This window comes from Enhydra lutris, unplaced genomic scaffold, assembly GCF_002288905.1.
Source record: "Enhydra lutris kenyoni isolate GAN:26980312 unplaced genomic scaffold, ASM228890v2 scaffoldscaffold57, whole genome shotgun sequence".
Lineage (NCBI taxonomy): Eukaryota > Metazoa > Chordata > Mammalia > Carnivora > Mustelidae > Enhydra > Enhydra lutris.
Window position 1 is genome coordinate 9,529,361 of NW_019154141.1, and position 16,916 is coordinate 9,546,276.

General features: G+C 37.9%; 1 protein-coding gene across 3 annotated transcripts in view; it reads right to left on the bottom strand.

Annotated features, from left to right (window-relative positions):
- The window catches only part of LOC111158073 (tousled like kinase 2), a 115,690-nt gene that overhangs the window by 57,819 nt on the left and 40,955 nt on the right, over positions 1 to 16,916 (bottom strand). For 2 of the 3 annotated variants that reach the window (XM_022519890.1, XM_022519889.1), the window contains 5 exons: positions 12,147 to 12,218; positions 11,872 to 11,941; positions 10,821 to 10,864; positions 9,990 to 10,085; positions 1,749 to 1,916 (listed from right to left, as the gene is read on the bottom strand). In XM_022519890.1, the coding sequence (XP_022375598.1) occupies positions 1,749 to 1,916; positions 9,990 to 10,085; positions 10,821 to 10,864; positions 11,872 to 11,941; positions 12,147 to 12,218 (450 nt within the window). The remainder of the gene's footprint in view (positions 1 to 1,748; positions 1,917 to 9,989; positions 10,086 to 10,820; positions 10,865 to 11,871; positions 11,942 to 12,146; positions 12,219 to 16,916) is intronic. The other variant, XM_022519891.1, reaches the window with a different exon arrangement.

The following is a 16,916-nucleotide window of genomic DNA, read 5'->3' on the forward strand; positions in this document are numbered from 1 at the left end:
AGTTTTCCCATTTTATGTTGTGTTTCTTTTGCCACCCACAGATAAAATTATACTGCCTTCACACAAGAAGTCTCTCTGTTCTTTTAATAATTAAAAAATTCTGGGGACACCTGGGTGGCTCATTCAGTTAAGCATCTGCCTTTAGCTCAGGTCATGAACTCAGGGTCCTGGGATAAAGTCCCACATGGGCTCCCTGCTCAGCAGAGAGCCTGCTTCTCCCTTTGCCTGGCCCTGCTCTGTTTCTCGCTCTCCCTCTCTCTGACAAATAAAAAAATAAAATCTTTAAAAAATAATAATAAATAAAATTAAATTAAAAATTCTTTAAGTTTAAAAGTTGTAGTATTTCTTTCTTGACGAAAAGCAGTAACTGTAAGAAAGTATTCCAAATAGTGCATGATTCCCTCTCTATTTATTTCATAATTTTTATTTCCTTTCCTTAAGGCATCCACTGTTCTCATGGCCTTTTTGAATATACAACTGCGTGTGGATTAATGACTCAGAATCCACAAAGCAAATAAAGAGGAAATTTAGGTTCTAAGAGGAGAAAATGAACCAGCAGAAGAGAAAGATGTTTGGATCAGTGCTGATGTCAGCTCTGAAAGAGGCCCCTAAAAATGGAAGAATAGGGCAATGAGGCTTTCTTTTGCTTTATACCACCCATGGTCAGCAGAGAAGCCAAAAAAAAAAAAAAAAAAAAAAAAAAAAAAATTAACAGCTTTTGAGTCAAACTGCATTATAATTTGGTAAATACTGATGGGGTCAAATTTTCATAATACTCAAATTCTTGGTTCTTCAAGAAGAGAGAAAGGAGCAAGATGAAAGCAAACCAACGGGTAACCAAATATTTCTGGAGAGAGTAACGGTGAAGAGGTGAGGAGAGGCAAGCATATGGGTCACCCAAATACCACAGAGGGGAAGTGACTGGCGAACATGCTACAGAATGCCTGCTTCCGTGCCCAAATTTTACCGACCTTAAGACTGCTTCAAATAACTGATGCCTAGAGTTTGGAGATTTTTTTTTCCAAGACTTTATTTACTTATTTGAGAGAGAGAGAGAGAGAGAGAGAGAGAGAGAATGAGAAGGAGAGGTCAGAGGAAGAAGCAGACTTCCCGCAGAGCTGGGAGCCCCTTGCGGGACTTGTTCCCAGGACTCCAGGATCACGATCTGAGTCGAAGGCAGTCGCCCAACCAACTGAGCCACCAGGTGCCCCAGAGATTTTTTTTTTGTAATTAAACACATACTTTGGCTATAATGGAATTTGATAGGTACCTTTTTTACTTCCCTGTCAACCTAAAACCATATTGTCTTTCCCTTAATGTGCTCAGGCTTTTTTTTTTTCCCAAGGTTTATTTGCTTCTTTAAAAAGAAAAAAAAAAAAAAGATTGTTATTTATTTGTCTGAGAGAGTGGGAGCCCACAAGCAGGGGAGAAAGAGGGACAAGCAGACTCAGTGCTGAGTGCGCAGCCCAACATGGGGTCGATCCCACCACCCTGAGATCATGATCTGAGCCAAAACCGCGTCAGACGCCCAACCAACTGAGCCACCCAGGCACCCCTGAGGTGCTCAAACTTTAAGAAAGCAGTCTCTCCCAGTCCCTTGTACCAAGGGAGACGGAGTACAATCACACTACCTTTAGAAGTCACATAGTCAGAAATGTCATTATCTCTTCACCAAAATAATTACTCAAACTTCATCAAAGAGCTCCAGGGCAACAAGGATCTGCCATCAAGGCAGCCCCGGTACTCACTGAAACGAAAGTGAAGCAGAGGCCAGCTCCCCTCTGTGCCAGCTGCTCCGTGTCAAGCCGAGGCTTTGCCAGCATCACTGACATCAGGGTGGGCAGAGCGGACTGCTCTTCTGACACCTCCTTTGCAGCACTGCCATCTAAGCCGTAGAGAGGCTGCTCTACTCGCCGCTGGAAAACATTAAAGAAAACACCCAAATTACATGAAAAAGAAAACCTGAAACTGCCAAAACATACAACAAATAAAAACACAGTTATGGAAAGTAAGAGTATTTTTGAAAAACACCTTTTCTGAAAACAAATGTGGAGAGCATAATGACAGTATCACTGGATTATAACCTATCTAACTCTGAGTTAGTATTTTACTCGAATTCTGCAAAATTGCATTTTAATTTTTCTGTATTTGTGTAATTGCATTTGCAGTTTACTTTGTAGAGTTCGACAAATCAACTTCAAAAGAGCCTCAAACCTACAAAAGAAGTGTTATTTCTATCCTGCAGGTAAATGAAGATTAAGACATTTGTCCCCTAATTTACAGTTTTCACTCTCAATTCTATCCTCACCACACTATACTTAGACGCAAAAATAAAAAAAAATATAAGCAAAACAAGTTCCACTGAACACTGAAAGAATAATATAACACAATTATGTATGGTTTATTCCAGAAATGCAAAAATGGTTCATTATTAGCAAATCTACTGATATAATTCATTACATTAATGGTGGGGTGAGGGGAATCAAGGTTCTTCCCTTTAGATGCCAAAAAAGATTTGCACACTATCGAGCAACTCTTAAAAAACAAAAACAAAAACAAAAACCACAGGAAGTATCCATCTTTAATACAACAGAGTATTTTTTCAGAAATCAACATAAATTAATGGTGCCATACCAGAGACACATTCATCAAAATTAGGAAAACTAGACAGGGGATTAATACCACAATCATCTCAACATTATTATAGAAGTGTTCGCCAATGTGACAAGGGGGTGGGGGAATGAGGAATAAACACTGGAAAATATTAAAAATTGAAAAGTGTCATTTTTGGATGATATAACTATTCACAAAGGAAACTAAGCAAATCAACTGAAAAACAATAAATAAGAGTTTGGCAAGATGACTGAATATAAAACAAACATACAAAAATCAATAGCTACCCCATATACAAACAATTTCTTATTATCAGAATACATAATGGAAGAAAAAACAGGTTCAAATTATTTAAAAATCTATAAAAAAGAAATAAGTTTAGAAATAAACTTAAGAAATATGGCAGTTACATATAAAGGAAAACCACAGCTTCCCTGACAGACATAAAACATGACCTACACAGTGACACTATGCTCCTGCATTCAAATTTTACAGATGTCAAATTTTTCTAAAAACCAATGATTAAGGCTTTTTGTTTACTTTTGGTTTTCTTTTTTTTCTGCAAGAGAGAGTATAATGGTGGTACAGTGAACAGAGAGGTTAACTCTTACTTTCTTTTGGGGGATTGTTTTTGTGTAATTTCACACATTAATTCTGAGGTTCACTTGGAGAAATAATCAAGATTAGCCACATAAATTTTGATAAAGAACAGCAAGGCAACTTGACTACAGTTATTAAAACATACTACAAAACAACAACTATATTGGTATAATACCAGTACATGAGCAGACCAATTAATCAGTGGCACAGAAACAGACCCCTCTAACACGGAAATACAATTTGCGATTAAAGTGTATTTCAGATTAGTGGAAACTTATTAACAAGAGAGTAGGATATTTGAGTATTAGAAGAAAGGGAAAAGTAGATTGCGTTCTTATACATGAAAATTACAAGAAAATAGAAACAAATACTTTTATGACATTCTAATGGTGAAGGACTTTTTAAACAGGACATTAAAAATACAAACCATATAGGAACATATTAGAATAACACAAAACCAGTAAGACATAAAGGAAAAACACTGATAAATTTGACTCCAATTTTTTTTTACCCGAATGGCAAAAGTCAACATAATATATTAAGAGATAAAATTACAAACAGGCAAAAATGTTTACCATATAAATAACAATGAGTTAACAATCTTAAAAAATAATGTGTTCCTACTCATTAGGAAGAAAAAAACAAATACTCTAATAAATAAATGGCAAAGAGCCTAAATAAGTATTAAGAGAAATCCAAAGGCAACTAACTTAAGAAAAGATGTTCAAGAACACCAATGAAGAAATGCAAGGTAAAACAAGGCAGTCGTCTCACCGACAAAGATTATAATGTTAAACTTTAATATTAGAGGAGGGTATGCAGAAACTGGGACCTACCAACTGCTGATAATCCTCTAGCAATTACATGATGACGTTTTAAAGTAAGCATATACTCTGACTAGGGAATTATAGTTTGGAAATTTATCCAAAGGAAAAGAAATGTCTAAGTACAGATATATATAGAAGAACATTCATTACATGGGGCACCTGGGTGGCTCAGTGGGTTGGGTCTCTGCCTTTGGCTCAGGTCATGATCTCAGGGTCCTGGGATCAAGTCCCACATCGGGCTCTCTGCTCAGCGGGAGCCTGCTTCCCCCTCCCTCTCTCTGCCTGCCTCTCTGCCTACTTGTGATCTCTGTCAAATAAGTAAATAAATAAAAAAAAATCTTTAAGCTCATTACAGCACTGTTTATAGGACACAAAAATGTTTACGGGATATTGTCAAATAAACAAAGAAATGAAGAAATCTATTATATTAACATACATGGATACACTATGCCCACTAAACTCCTTAATAATAGTTTTTCTGGAGGAGACTTTCTATTTTAACACTTCTGAGTTGGACTTTCATTCATAGTCAGCATGTATCCCTTCATCAGGAAAAACCACTTAACATTTTCATTTTAGAAAATAAAAGTAAGGGGAGCCTGGGTGGCTCAGTGGGTTAAGCCTCTGCCTTCAGCTCAAGTCATGATCTCAGGGTTTTGGGATCAAGCCTCACACTGGGCTCTCTGCTAGGCAGGGAGCATGCTTCCCCCTCTCTTTTTTTGCCTACTTGTGATCTGTCAAATAAATAAATAAAATCTTTAAAAAAAAAAAAAGTAAAATAAACTAACCAAAATGATCCCGACAAAGGAATTTAGTTTTTTAGTTCGTAAGCAGAATCCACCTCCTTGAGACCAAAACTCCTACCCAAATCAAATGCAATTATTTAAATTCAGGCTCCAAAGTGCTCCTGATACCCAATCACAACAGTATCTGCACTACTTGGGAGATTGTGTCTCTGAAGTTGCAATACTAAAATTAGTTATTCTGTTATGTAAATACTCAGTAAATATTTGCCAAGGGCTGAAAGATTTTTGAGTATTTCTGGAAATACAGCAGGCTAGGCTATTTGAACTAAACTTCCCTTAGAAAATAATAAAAATAGAAAAAAAGATACTAGGAGCACTGAAGAGTTGATAAAATAGTAGGGATCTGCTAGGGCAAAATCTAAGGAAAATTAGGAACACAAGACACATAAATGAAGCACCAAAGTCAGATTTGCCCTAAGGGTACTTGCAGATCTTAAATTACCATTTCCAGGGCACATGGTGCCAAGCAGATAATCACAGGCCAAACAAAATCCACTGGGGGCAGAGGGTTCAACAGGAAACCCTTCGCACTTCAAGCTTCCAGGGCTTCCCAAGGGTTAGACTCTCAGGGAAAATGTAAACCAGAAGAAAAACTTCCTCCAACCCTCAGGGAACTACAAGGAAGTCGCCTTGGCAATGCAGGAGGCAGGAGCTCCCTTGAGAAATGTTAACACAATCCAGATCAATACTGAATGGGTGGATGAAACAAACAAACAAAATCAAACAAACAAAATGTCCGCCATGAATTCAGTAGTTGAAAGGAGTACTGGACGGGTGAGATCTCTAGGCACTTGGAAGAAGCAAACAAAAAGTTTCCCTGGAGGAACACATCTTTGTCTTAGATCTCAAAGAAATTTCACAAACAATTTTTCAGGAACAATGAGCAGCACACAATAAAAAAAAAAATAAGCACAAAAGAAATAAAGCAAGGAGCAACAGCTAGGAAAAACAAACAGATCCATAAAAGAGACAACAAACAGGTTCATAAAAACTTTGAGTGCCAGAATTACCAAACAGATTATAAAACAAAGTCTACTAGATTACAAAAAAGTAGTAAGAGAAGACAAGCTTGAAAATATCAGCAGGGAACATCAAATAACAAAAATTAAGAATTTAGTGGAGTTAACAGCAAACCAGATACAACAAAACAGAGATCTGGGAACTGAAAGGCAAGAAACTATACAGAATGGAGCATATGGAAATAAAAAGAAAATAGAAAAAAGAAGTTAAAAGCCATGGTGATGAGGTGAGAAGGTCTAATACACAATTAACTGGAATTTTATAGGAAGAAGAAAAAGAGAACAGGGCAGAAATAATATGTGAAGAGACAATGGCTAATTATTATCCAGAACTGGTATAAGACCCAACAAAGCAGCCCAACAAATCACAAGCAACAGAAGTAAAAGGACACATCATAGTGAAACTACAGAGCACCACAGAGAGGGATTTTTAAAGCTGGAGGGGGGAACCCAGATACTTTCATAGAAATAAGAATATTTCTATAAATAAATATAAATAAAGGAATATTGTTTTTTCAACAGCAACAATGGGAGCCAGAAGATGGTAATAATACATCCAGTTGTTAAGAGGAAAAAAAAATGCCAAACTAATATAAACAGCAAAAATATCTTTCAAGAATAAAAGCAAAATAAAGTTATTTAAGCAAAGAAAAACCTAGAGAGTTAAGTCCCCAGCAGATACATATAAAAAAGGAGTACTTCAAGTAGAGGGAAAGTGATCCTAGGTGGAAGGTGTGTAAGACGCAAAAAGGAAAGAAATACGAAGAAAGAGGTAAATGAACACTGATAGCATAAAATAATAATGTTGTATGAGGCAAAAACAAAAACAAAATGCAAATATACACCACCCAACACCAAGTTAGTAGCAAGTAAATGGAGTTAATGTTCTGACCTCATCCTTTCTTGGAGAGGATAAAGATACTATTAACATAAAAAAAAAAAAAAAAAAAGATACTATTAACATCAAACCTGGGCAAACTGAAGATACATGTGGCAATTTCTAAGAGAAACAGGGAACAGAACCTAGCTACTAGTGGAGGATGAAGATACAAAATGATTTCCACCGCTCCCCCAAAACACCCGACCCAAATAAAAGCAAGAAATGAAAGAAAAAGGAACAGAGAACATGCAGGATTTAAGTAGAGAACACATTAAAAGATGGTATATTTAAACCCAATATAATGATAATTAAATGCAAATAAAATAAATACGAAAGTTAAAAAACTACTTTAGACTGAATAAACAAAAAATTCAACTATGTATTTTTCAGGTATATTGAAAACATAATAATGAAAAGCTGATAGTATAAAAATGGAAATACGTATACCATACAATAATTTGGATATACTGAATACCAGATATAATGCATTTAGAGTGAAAAGCATTGCAAGAGATAAAGAGAGTCACTTAATAATGCACCGAGCAAAAACATAAATACAGGAAGAAACAAACACCTCCCACAACCATGAGAGATATGAATACGCTTCTCTTAGTAATTGCTAGAGCAAACAGCCCAAAATCAGAATACAGAAAATGTAAACACTGTGATTAAATGCCACAATTAACAAACTGACTTAATGACAAAATGAAACTATTTTGTTTAGGGATGCGTACATGGTCAAATTTTAAGAAATGGATCATTATAATCACAAAAATTAGAACAGCGGTTGTTTCCAGGGTAGAGAGGGAGAGAGCTGTAATCACAGAAGAGCACACAGGTTTCTAGGGTACTGGAAATATTCTACTTCTTGACCGAAGTAACAATTACATAGAGTTAACTTTATAATGATTTCCTGGAAATGTCTTCTTGTGAAGGGCCAGACAAATACCTCAGGCTTTTCAGGCCATATATCATGTCTATGATATATTCTTCTTTGTCTCTACAACTCTTTAAAAATCTAAAAGTCATTCTTAGCTTGTGAGCTGTGGGATATAGTTTACCAAACTCATGCATTAAAAGACTTACGTTTTAGGTCCTTCTTTGTTTTCAACAAAAAATACAGAAGAACCACTTAGGGTAAAAAAAAGCTAAAGTAATTCTTTATCCACTGATTCTTCCTTTCAACAGTTCTGAACATCTACCGTTTGTGCCAAGCAATGTTTTGGGTGTTGGAGATTGAAAATTGAACAAGATATTATTAGCTTTTCATGTCAAGGCAAGGAAATAGTAAAAAAGAAAATTATACCTTTATATAGTAAGTACTGAGAAAAAGAAACAGCAATAAACAACAAAGCCAAGTCCCTGCTCTCGTGGGATTAACATTAGTGGAAGGAGATGGGGAAGAGGTTAACCATATAGTTAAAAATTAAAATGTTATTAAATAAAAATATTAAAAATTATACCACACACCAATGACAGTGAATGGTCTACAACAACATAAAACAATACAGATGCATCTCACAGAAGAATGCTGAATGAAAGAAGCCAGACATAAGATTTCATACTGTATGATTCCTTTCATACAAAGTATGAAAACAGAAAAAAAAAACATCTATGCTGTTAGACGTCAGGATAATGCCTGTCCACAATGGCAGGGAGGGGGCTAATAACCAGCAGGGAGCATAAGGGGAGGGGGAGTTGGTAATATTTCTTTCTTGTGTTGAAATATTTTAAACACTTTCATTGGTTTAAAAGTTAAGAAAAACAGGGGCACCTGGCTGGCTCAGCCAGTGGAGAATGCAACTCTTGATCTCTGGGGTTGTAAGCTTGAGCCCCACGTTGGGTGTACAGATCACTTAAAATATTTTTTTAATTGTATAAATAAATAAATATCAAGGAAAAATAAAGACACAAGCCTCCTTTACAGTTATCTAAAAACCCTCAACCTAACCAAACAGTTCTACACATCAAATATTTCTAACATGTTTAAATATGACAAGGATGATAAAATAATAGCCAAATTCTTGAGGTGAATACCTTTTTCTAAGCGCTTTAATAACTGTAGTCACCCTAATGAATGCAAGACTTTCTGGGACAGAAGAAGGGAAGAAGTGCATTCTCACCACTTTAATGCAGCAGACCCAATCACTTACGGAAAGAGCACTACGACCCAGCTCTGCTGAGGCAGCAGAGTCAAACAACGTTCCTAAAAAGAGACACCTAGCACAAAAACTGATTTCAGGGAGACCCCTCTTCCCTAAGATCCCAAAGCAACACCTGAGGCATCAGCAGCCAGAACATACTCTTGAGTACAAAGATCTTGTATTGTCTCAACAAATTATCCCAAGACTCTCAAGTAAATTAACACAAAATCCCATATTCACTAGCTAGCTCAGGGAGTCGCCATTTTGGGACCAGCGACATCTGGAGCAGGTAACTGTGTTGTGGGGCCTGTTGCGTCCCTTGTAAGATGCTGACCAGCATTTCTGGCCTCCGCCTACTAGATGCCCACAGCTCCCTCCTCTTACCCTCTAGTTGTGATCAAAAATTACTCCCAACATTGCCCCAAGTCCCCTGAGAGGCAAAACTATCCCCAGCTGAGAACCACTAACTTGGCTAAAATGTTTTTTAGGGCTTTCAATTCTTACTTAGTGGAAGGAAAATGGGGTGGGGTGGGGGCCTGGTTGGCTCAGGTGGTAAAGCCTGCGACTCCTGATCTCAGGGTTGTGACTTCAAGCCCCACACTGGGTACAGAGATTATTTAAAAAAAAAAAAAAAAACTTAAAAAAAAAAAAAAAAAAAAAAAGGAAACAAACCTATCTCAAATTTGTGTAACATTAGCTTCTCCACCACATCGCGGAGAAAACCTTGAAAATCAATCAAATGTCAGGAGCTGACCAAACATTTAAAAAAAAAAACAACAACAAAAAACTAGAACTCATTTATAAGAACATGTAAGCTTGGCAAGGATAAAAACCTAATATTTGAACTGGCAATTATTTCCTCGACAGGACCCTGAGCTGTAGGCTTAGAGGTAACTTATACTGAGAAACAGGGTTAGCTCTTGTAAAACATAAATTTATGGATACAGACTTGAATCTAAGTGATTCACAGGTAATACTATGAATGTTTCTCCTTAATGCCTCATTCCCCTTGGGTAATTAATGGAAGAGAAACTGCTTGAGTGTTCCTGGGCTTCTTGTCTCCTACAACAGGTGTCACATTTCTCCAGGTGAATGCTTACCGGTAAGGGATTGGATAAGGAATGTTGCGGTGAGGATCGTGCAACTGGTGGAACACTTCTGCCAGGGCTGGTTCCTGGCCCGCTTCCCCCAGCAAACTGGCCAACAGGGAGAAATGGATATGAATAATTCAAAACAGTACTATGCTTCAGATAAGGAGAGTAAAAGATTAACACACAAATAGGTCTTAATTATACGGCCCCTTTAATAAGTCAATACATCTTATGCTAAAGAGAAAATGCCATGTAAGTCAAATTTTGCTATCTTTTCAGTAAGTTTTAAGAAGGAGCTCCCGCAGAAATGTACAAGATATAAAAGAAAACATGGCTAGAAAGCTGAAGGTACACATGGTTTTGAAAGGACATCGGAGAAGAATGTTTTCCCTTCTTGTCTCAAAATACCCGAAAGCAGGAATACAGCGGTATAGTGGATGTTAGTGTCTTCTTTAGGAACCACTAACGATGATGGGTCAGTAAGCTCGCTACGTGACCCACTGAACTAAAGGGAAGAGGACAAAAGAAGAGTCCAAGTCATTCCACTTCAATCTTTGTAAGACCCGAAACCTAGTCTGGCCAAGAAAAAAATCACCTCATTTGTGAATTTTTATATCATCACAGATAAGACACATCATAAAAAAAATTTAAATTTAGGAAGTCAGTAGTAGTTTCCTCTTAATAGAGAGAGATGGGGCAACATCAGATTGATGAAGATGGGGAGGAAGGGGAAGAGAGCACAGTAAAGGCAAAATATTGCTTTCTAAAGCCTTAAATGAACTCAAGGATTTAGTTTTTTTAAAATCACTATAGATTTTTTTTTCCAAAAATTTAACTTACCTCAAAGTAATCACTAATTTTATGTCCCCTAGGAGTGCCTTTCCCTGAAAATGAAACCAAAGTAAGTATAGTTTTTCCAATAACATACGTAAACCATCATTCACTAAAAAGCACTATGTATTCAGTAACTGCATACGTTATCTTTAGTTCAAGTGTTGGCTTTACTTTTGACAAGCGAAATTACCTGTACTGTAAGAACAGAGACAGTTTCCTCATCTAATAAAAGACTTAATAAGCAGTGAAAAGAAGACTTTTTCTGAGATTGCTTTCCTTTAAGATTTGCTCATCTTTCTTTTATAATATACTAACAAAACCTATGCCACAACTGTGAATCAAAACAGAACTAATTTACGTCCATGCCTTCAATTAAGAGAACAAAGAATTCAAAACAAACTCCTAAGAACTAGAGGGTTTATTCTGTACCACAAAAAACTTTGTGACCATGTCACTTTGGGAGAATTTTCCCCTCAAAAGTAAAAAATAATTTGTAGATAAAAACAAGAAAAATGCAAAAAAGACTGAGACTTCCATTCTTCAGAGGGGGCAGGTGGACAAAGCAACCATTTACTCACTCCTTAAGTATATAAGGATATTTGGCATCATAACCATCAATATTTAGAGATTTATCCCACTGGGTGCCAATGTTCAACTAAATAATTGCCAGAGAAGAAGAGGAGGGAGAAAGGACAGTCATGTAAATAAAACCATTTCTGGTTACCTATTATTAACAAATCGCTGAGCTAATGCAAGATATGGTTAAAATGCCAATGTAACCTCTTTTCTGTATAACACATGCTTAGTCTGAAGAAAAAGCTGTGGTGAGAAGATCTAACGATCTTATGACAGGGAAAACGAGAGTCCCCAGGGAACTGACACTTTTGTCAGGTGTGTATCAAATGGCAAGTCTATAATAAACAGCCTGGTATTCCCTTAAGGTACACAAATCTCCTTTGTTAGGAATCCCTGTATCTGAACTAATTATTTACTGTGAGTCTGAAAATTCTAAGTACATAAGAATTTAGTATTTTTATTGGTGTGAAATTATTACTACCTTGGCTAGTTTCATATGGTTCAGCTTTTCTTTTCCGGTTTCGCTGGTCATTCTGTTTTTTCTCAGGAGTCTGTTAAATACCATATACATCACAATTAGCATTTTGTTAAAATTTTCACATTATGAAAATCAGAGAGTACGTACAAAATAATAAGGAGATAAAAGGCACAGGCAAGTCCTAAATCGGTGTGTCCTGGAGTTATGCAGTGCCATCTTTTAACCCAGACTGAAAGTGTGGGAATATGTAAAGTCTCACAGTGGATGTGGCCTCTTACCTCTACTTCTTTATCACTCAAGGACCCCACGCTGCACAAGCTCTGGTTGGAAGACTCACTATTGAGTGGCCCCTGGAAAGGAAAAAAAAAAAAAAAAAAAAAAAAAAAGGAATCAAAAGAAACTAATTTAAGATGACAGCAAAACTGAGGAAGAAGGCTGCTGATTCTGATGTGTAAGTCAGATCAAAGAAATCAAGAATTAACTGTAACACCTCCAAGCCAACTTGAAAAGATTCAATCAACTATACTACGGTGCCCTCAAGTCAAAATTCCCTTGACTCAGTGTGTAGAGCATGCAACAGTGATCTTAGGGTTGTAGGTTCAAGCCCCATAGGGCTGTAGAGATTATTTAAGAATAAAATCTTGAAGGGGCGCCTGGGTGGTTCAGTTGGTTAAGCGGCTGTCTTCAGGTCGGGTTATAATCTCAGGATGAAGCCCAGAGTTGGGCTCCCTGCTCAGCACTGAGTCTGCTTCTTCCTCCCCTTTTGCCCCTCCTCCTGTTCATTTGTTCTCTCTCTCTGTCAAATAAATAGGTGAAAATCTTTAAAAAAAAAAAAAAGTTAAAAAAAAAGGAATAAAATCTTTAAAAAGAAAATTCTTTTAGTTACTACTATTTTCCTTCACCAACTCTGTAGTCATACACAAATTTTCCCTTCTAGAGTACTTCCACATGTAGGGAACTCATTTTTTAAGGAAAATAAGCAGGGAAAATAAATTCTCTTGGCCTCCTGTATCATACAGGCATCATCTGAAAGTTGATACGTTAAGAAGCATGTTAAGGGTTTCTTATGAAGAGTGGTCAGGGACCATAATGAAGGAAATGCTTTTCTGAGTCATAATTCAAGGAGACATGACCACTAGTTCAAAAAAACAAAATACAAGAGATTGATTCCTAGCCTCACAGTACAAGGCGCTCTCTGGCCCTGCTCCTCAGTGAAACTGGTAAAAATTATTTAAAAAAAAAAACAACCATTCAAAGCTCTGGAAATGGTCCCTGAGGGGAAACAGTAAACGAAGAAAACAACCACTCAATAAAATCTGTGAAAATTCAGACTGAAAGGTCAGAGTCTGTGGTATTTGAACTGAGACCAATCTCACTCCTCCCCTCTCCCATCTTCATCTCAGCAAGGTTCCAGTTCTTGCAGTGGCCAAGAACACACGGCTCCCTCTTCCCCTAGCTCTCAGTCCAAGAGCTTTCTTCCTGCAAGGAGCAGGACTGTCTCCAGCCCAGTGCTGCTGATACTAAGTCCCAGACAAATACATCAAAAGCAGGGGCTCCCATGAACAAACCCCACTTGTGGGACAGAGGCTATACCTCAGGTGTGGCACACTGAAAATAGCAGCAGGGCTCAAATATCTATTCTGCCCAGCTCATGAGACGGTGGTATTTCCACTCCAGGAGAAGCAAGCCGCTGCACGCACCCCACTCTCACCCTATTCCCATCCCTCACCCCCTCATTCACTCGGCTCCCAGATCCAGAATGCCACTCAGAAAAGACGGCCATTGTCCCCATCCCCGGCTCCAGAATCCTGACTCAGATAATTTTGCCTCAGGAAAAAAGGCAAGAACACATGCTACCAAATCTCTTCCCAAAAGATTTGACTTTATTCCCCAAAAGAGCGTGGATAAGTTGAACTCTAAGGGTATACTCAAGAACAGTGAAAGTTGTCGTCAAAGGCAAGTGGAAGATCTGTGGAGGTACTGACCATACAGCCTGGACCTCAAGCCAGCTAGTTTGCAGAAGAGAACCCAAGAATAAGACATTTGCGAGAAGTCCTCCTGGGGTCAGAACAAATAGCAAACACTGACCTCAGAAACCCTTCCTTCCAAGGAGCCCCAATTTGATCTGATTAGTCTGCAGAGGAATTTAAACCTCAGGGTACTGTTGAAAACAATATAGCAATCTGGGCAATTAGTGGACTCTAACAGCTGGGTTGGTCAGGGAAAGAAAGCCTTACTAGTACCAGACATCTCGGGGTGACTACCGACTTTAAGCTGGGTCTCCCTAAAGCCACCACCAGACGGTTGATGCTGGAGGGATGGGAAGAAAGAAAAGAATGCTAAAATAATCCAGTCACTAAGCACATAAACAGGCAAATAGCAGTAACAAGTCCCAAGACTGCTAAGAAAAATCAGTACCCAGAGTTGGTACAATATATCATCCAAAATGACCAGTTTCCAACAAAAAATCATGAGGCGTGCAAAGAAATAGAAATGTATGACCCACATAACAGGAAAAAGAAAAAATCAGGCAAAAGAAACTGCCCGTGAGAGGGGCCAGATGTTGAGTTTAACAGAAAAATATTTCAAAACAGCCATTATAAATATGTTCACAGAGCCAAAGGAAACCAAAATTAAAGTAGTAAAGAAAGGTGTGAAAGACAATGTTGCATCAAACAGAGAATATCAACAGAAACACAGAAATTATATATAATTTTAAAAAGGAATTCTGGAGTTGAAAAACCACAATAACAAATAAAAAACGGGGGGTGCCTGGGTGGCACAACCAGTTGGGCACCGGACTCTTGATTCTGGCTCACACTGTGATCTCAGGGTCCTGAGATCAAGCCCCATACTGGGTTCTGTGCGCAGCATGGAGTCTACTTGGGATTCTCTCTCCCTTTCCCTCTGCCCCTTCCGCTCCTCATGGGCGCATGCAGGTGCTTGCTCTCTCTCTCTCAAATAAATAATTGTATTTTTTTTTAAATGCACGAGTGAGGCTCAAGAGTAGAAATGAAGTGTCAGAAGAAATATTAGCAAATCTGAAGGCAGATCAATAGAAATTATGCAATCTGAAAAACAGAGAGAAAATTGAAGAAAAAACAAACAGCTTCAGAGAAATGCACATAACTGGGGTACCAGAGAGAGAGGAGAGCAGAAAAGAGCAGAAAAAAAAAAATTCAAAAAAATAATGGCTGAAAACTTCTCAAATTTATTGAAAAGCATTAACTTACTCAATCCAGACAGCTTAATGAATTCCAAGCAGGATAAACAAAAAGAGACCCACAGACAGACACATCACAGGAAAAATGCTCAAAGGCAAAGACAGGAGAAAATCTTGAAAGTAGAAATATAATGCATCATTTACAAGGGAATCCCAATAAGATTTAACAGTTGACTTCTGAGCAAAAACAATTTTAAAAATGGGCAAAAGATCTGAACAGACATTTCTCCGAAAACTATATACAAATGGTTGATAACCACATGAAAAGTTCAACATCATGTGCTAATGGGAAAATACTAATCAGAACCAAAAAGAGACACCACTTCACACCTACTAGGATGACTGTATCAACGAAGATGTAAGAAAGTGCGAGCAGGGGCGCCTGGGTGGCTCAGTGGGTTAAAGCCCCTGCCTTCAGCTCCGGTCACCATCCCATGGTCCTGGGGTCGAGCCCCACATCGGGCTCTCTGCTCGGCAGGGAGCCTGCTTCCTCCTCTCTCTGCCTGCCTCTCTGCCTACTTGTGACCTCTGTCTGTCAAATAAATAAATAAATAAAACTTAAAAAAAAAAAAGTGCTACCAGTGAACACTAAGAAATGTACAGATTTGCTGAATCATTATATCATACACCTGAAACTAATATAACAGTGTGCTAATTATACTTGATTTTTAAAAAAGTGCTGGCAAGAATGTGTAGAAACTGGAACCCTCATCTATTGCTGGTGGAACACAAAATGGTGCAGCTGCTTTCAGAAACAAGCAGTTCCTCAAACAGTTAAACACAGTAACTGTATGACCCAGAATGCTAATCCTTGGTATACAATGAAGAGAAATGAATATATACAAAAACTTGGGACACGAATGAATAGCAGCATTATTCACAAAAGCCAAAAAGGTAGAAACAACCCAAATATCCAAATGATAAATGGATAAACAAAATGTGGTATATTCATACAATGGAATATTATTTGGCCATAAAAAAATCAAGCACTGATACATGCTGCAGTATAGATGAACCAAAAAACATTTGCTAAGTAAAAAAAGTCACAACAGAGCACATATCAAATGATTCCATTCATATGAAAATCTAGACTAAAGAAAGCTAAGTCAGAAAGAAAATTAATGGTTGCTTAGGGTCTGGTGGGAGGAGAGGGGAATGTGGGTGACAGCTAAAGAATATGGGGTTTGGGGGCACCTCAGTGGTTCAGTGGGCTGTGCCTCTGCCTTCGGCTCGGGTCATGTTCTCAGGGTCCTGGGATGGAGCTCCACATCAGGCTCCCTGCTCAGCAGGAAGCCTGCTTCTCCCTCTTCTCGTTCCCTAGCTTGTGTTCCCTCTCTCACTGTCACTCTCTCTCTCCGTCAAATAAATAAATAAGAATCTTAAAAAAAAAAAAAAAAAAAAAAAAAAAAAAAGAATATAGGGTGGGGTTTGAGATGATAAAAATGTTCTAAAACTATGCTGATAGTTGCATGTATCCATGAATATACTCAAACAATGGTCACTGATACGCAGAATTTGAGAAACAGGGCAGAGGAACACAGGGGAAGAGAAGAAAAAAATCAAACAAGACAAAAGCAGAGAGGGAGACAAACCATAAGAGACTCTTAATCTCAGGAAATAAACTGAGGGTTGCTGGAGGGGAGGGGGGTGAGAGGCATGCAGTGGATGGGTGATGGACACTGGGGAGGGTATGTGCTACAGTGGGTGCTGTGAATTGTGTAAGACTGATGAATCACAGAACTGTACCCCTGAAACAAATAATACATTTTATGTTAATAAAAAAAAAATGAACTGCACATTTTAAAAGGGGTAAATGGCACAGTCA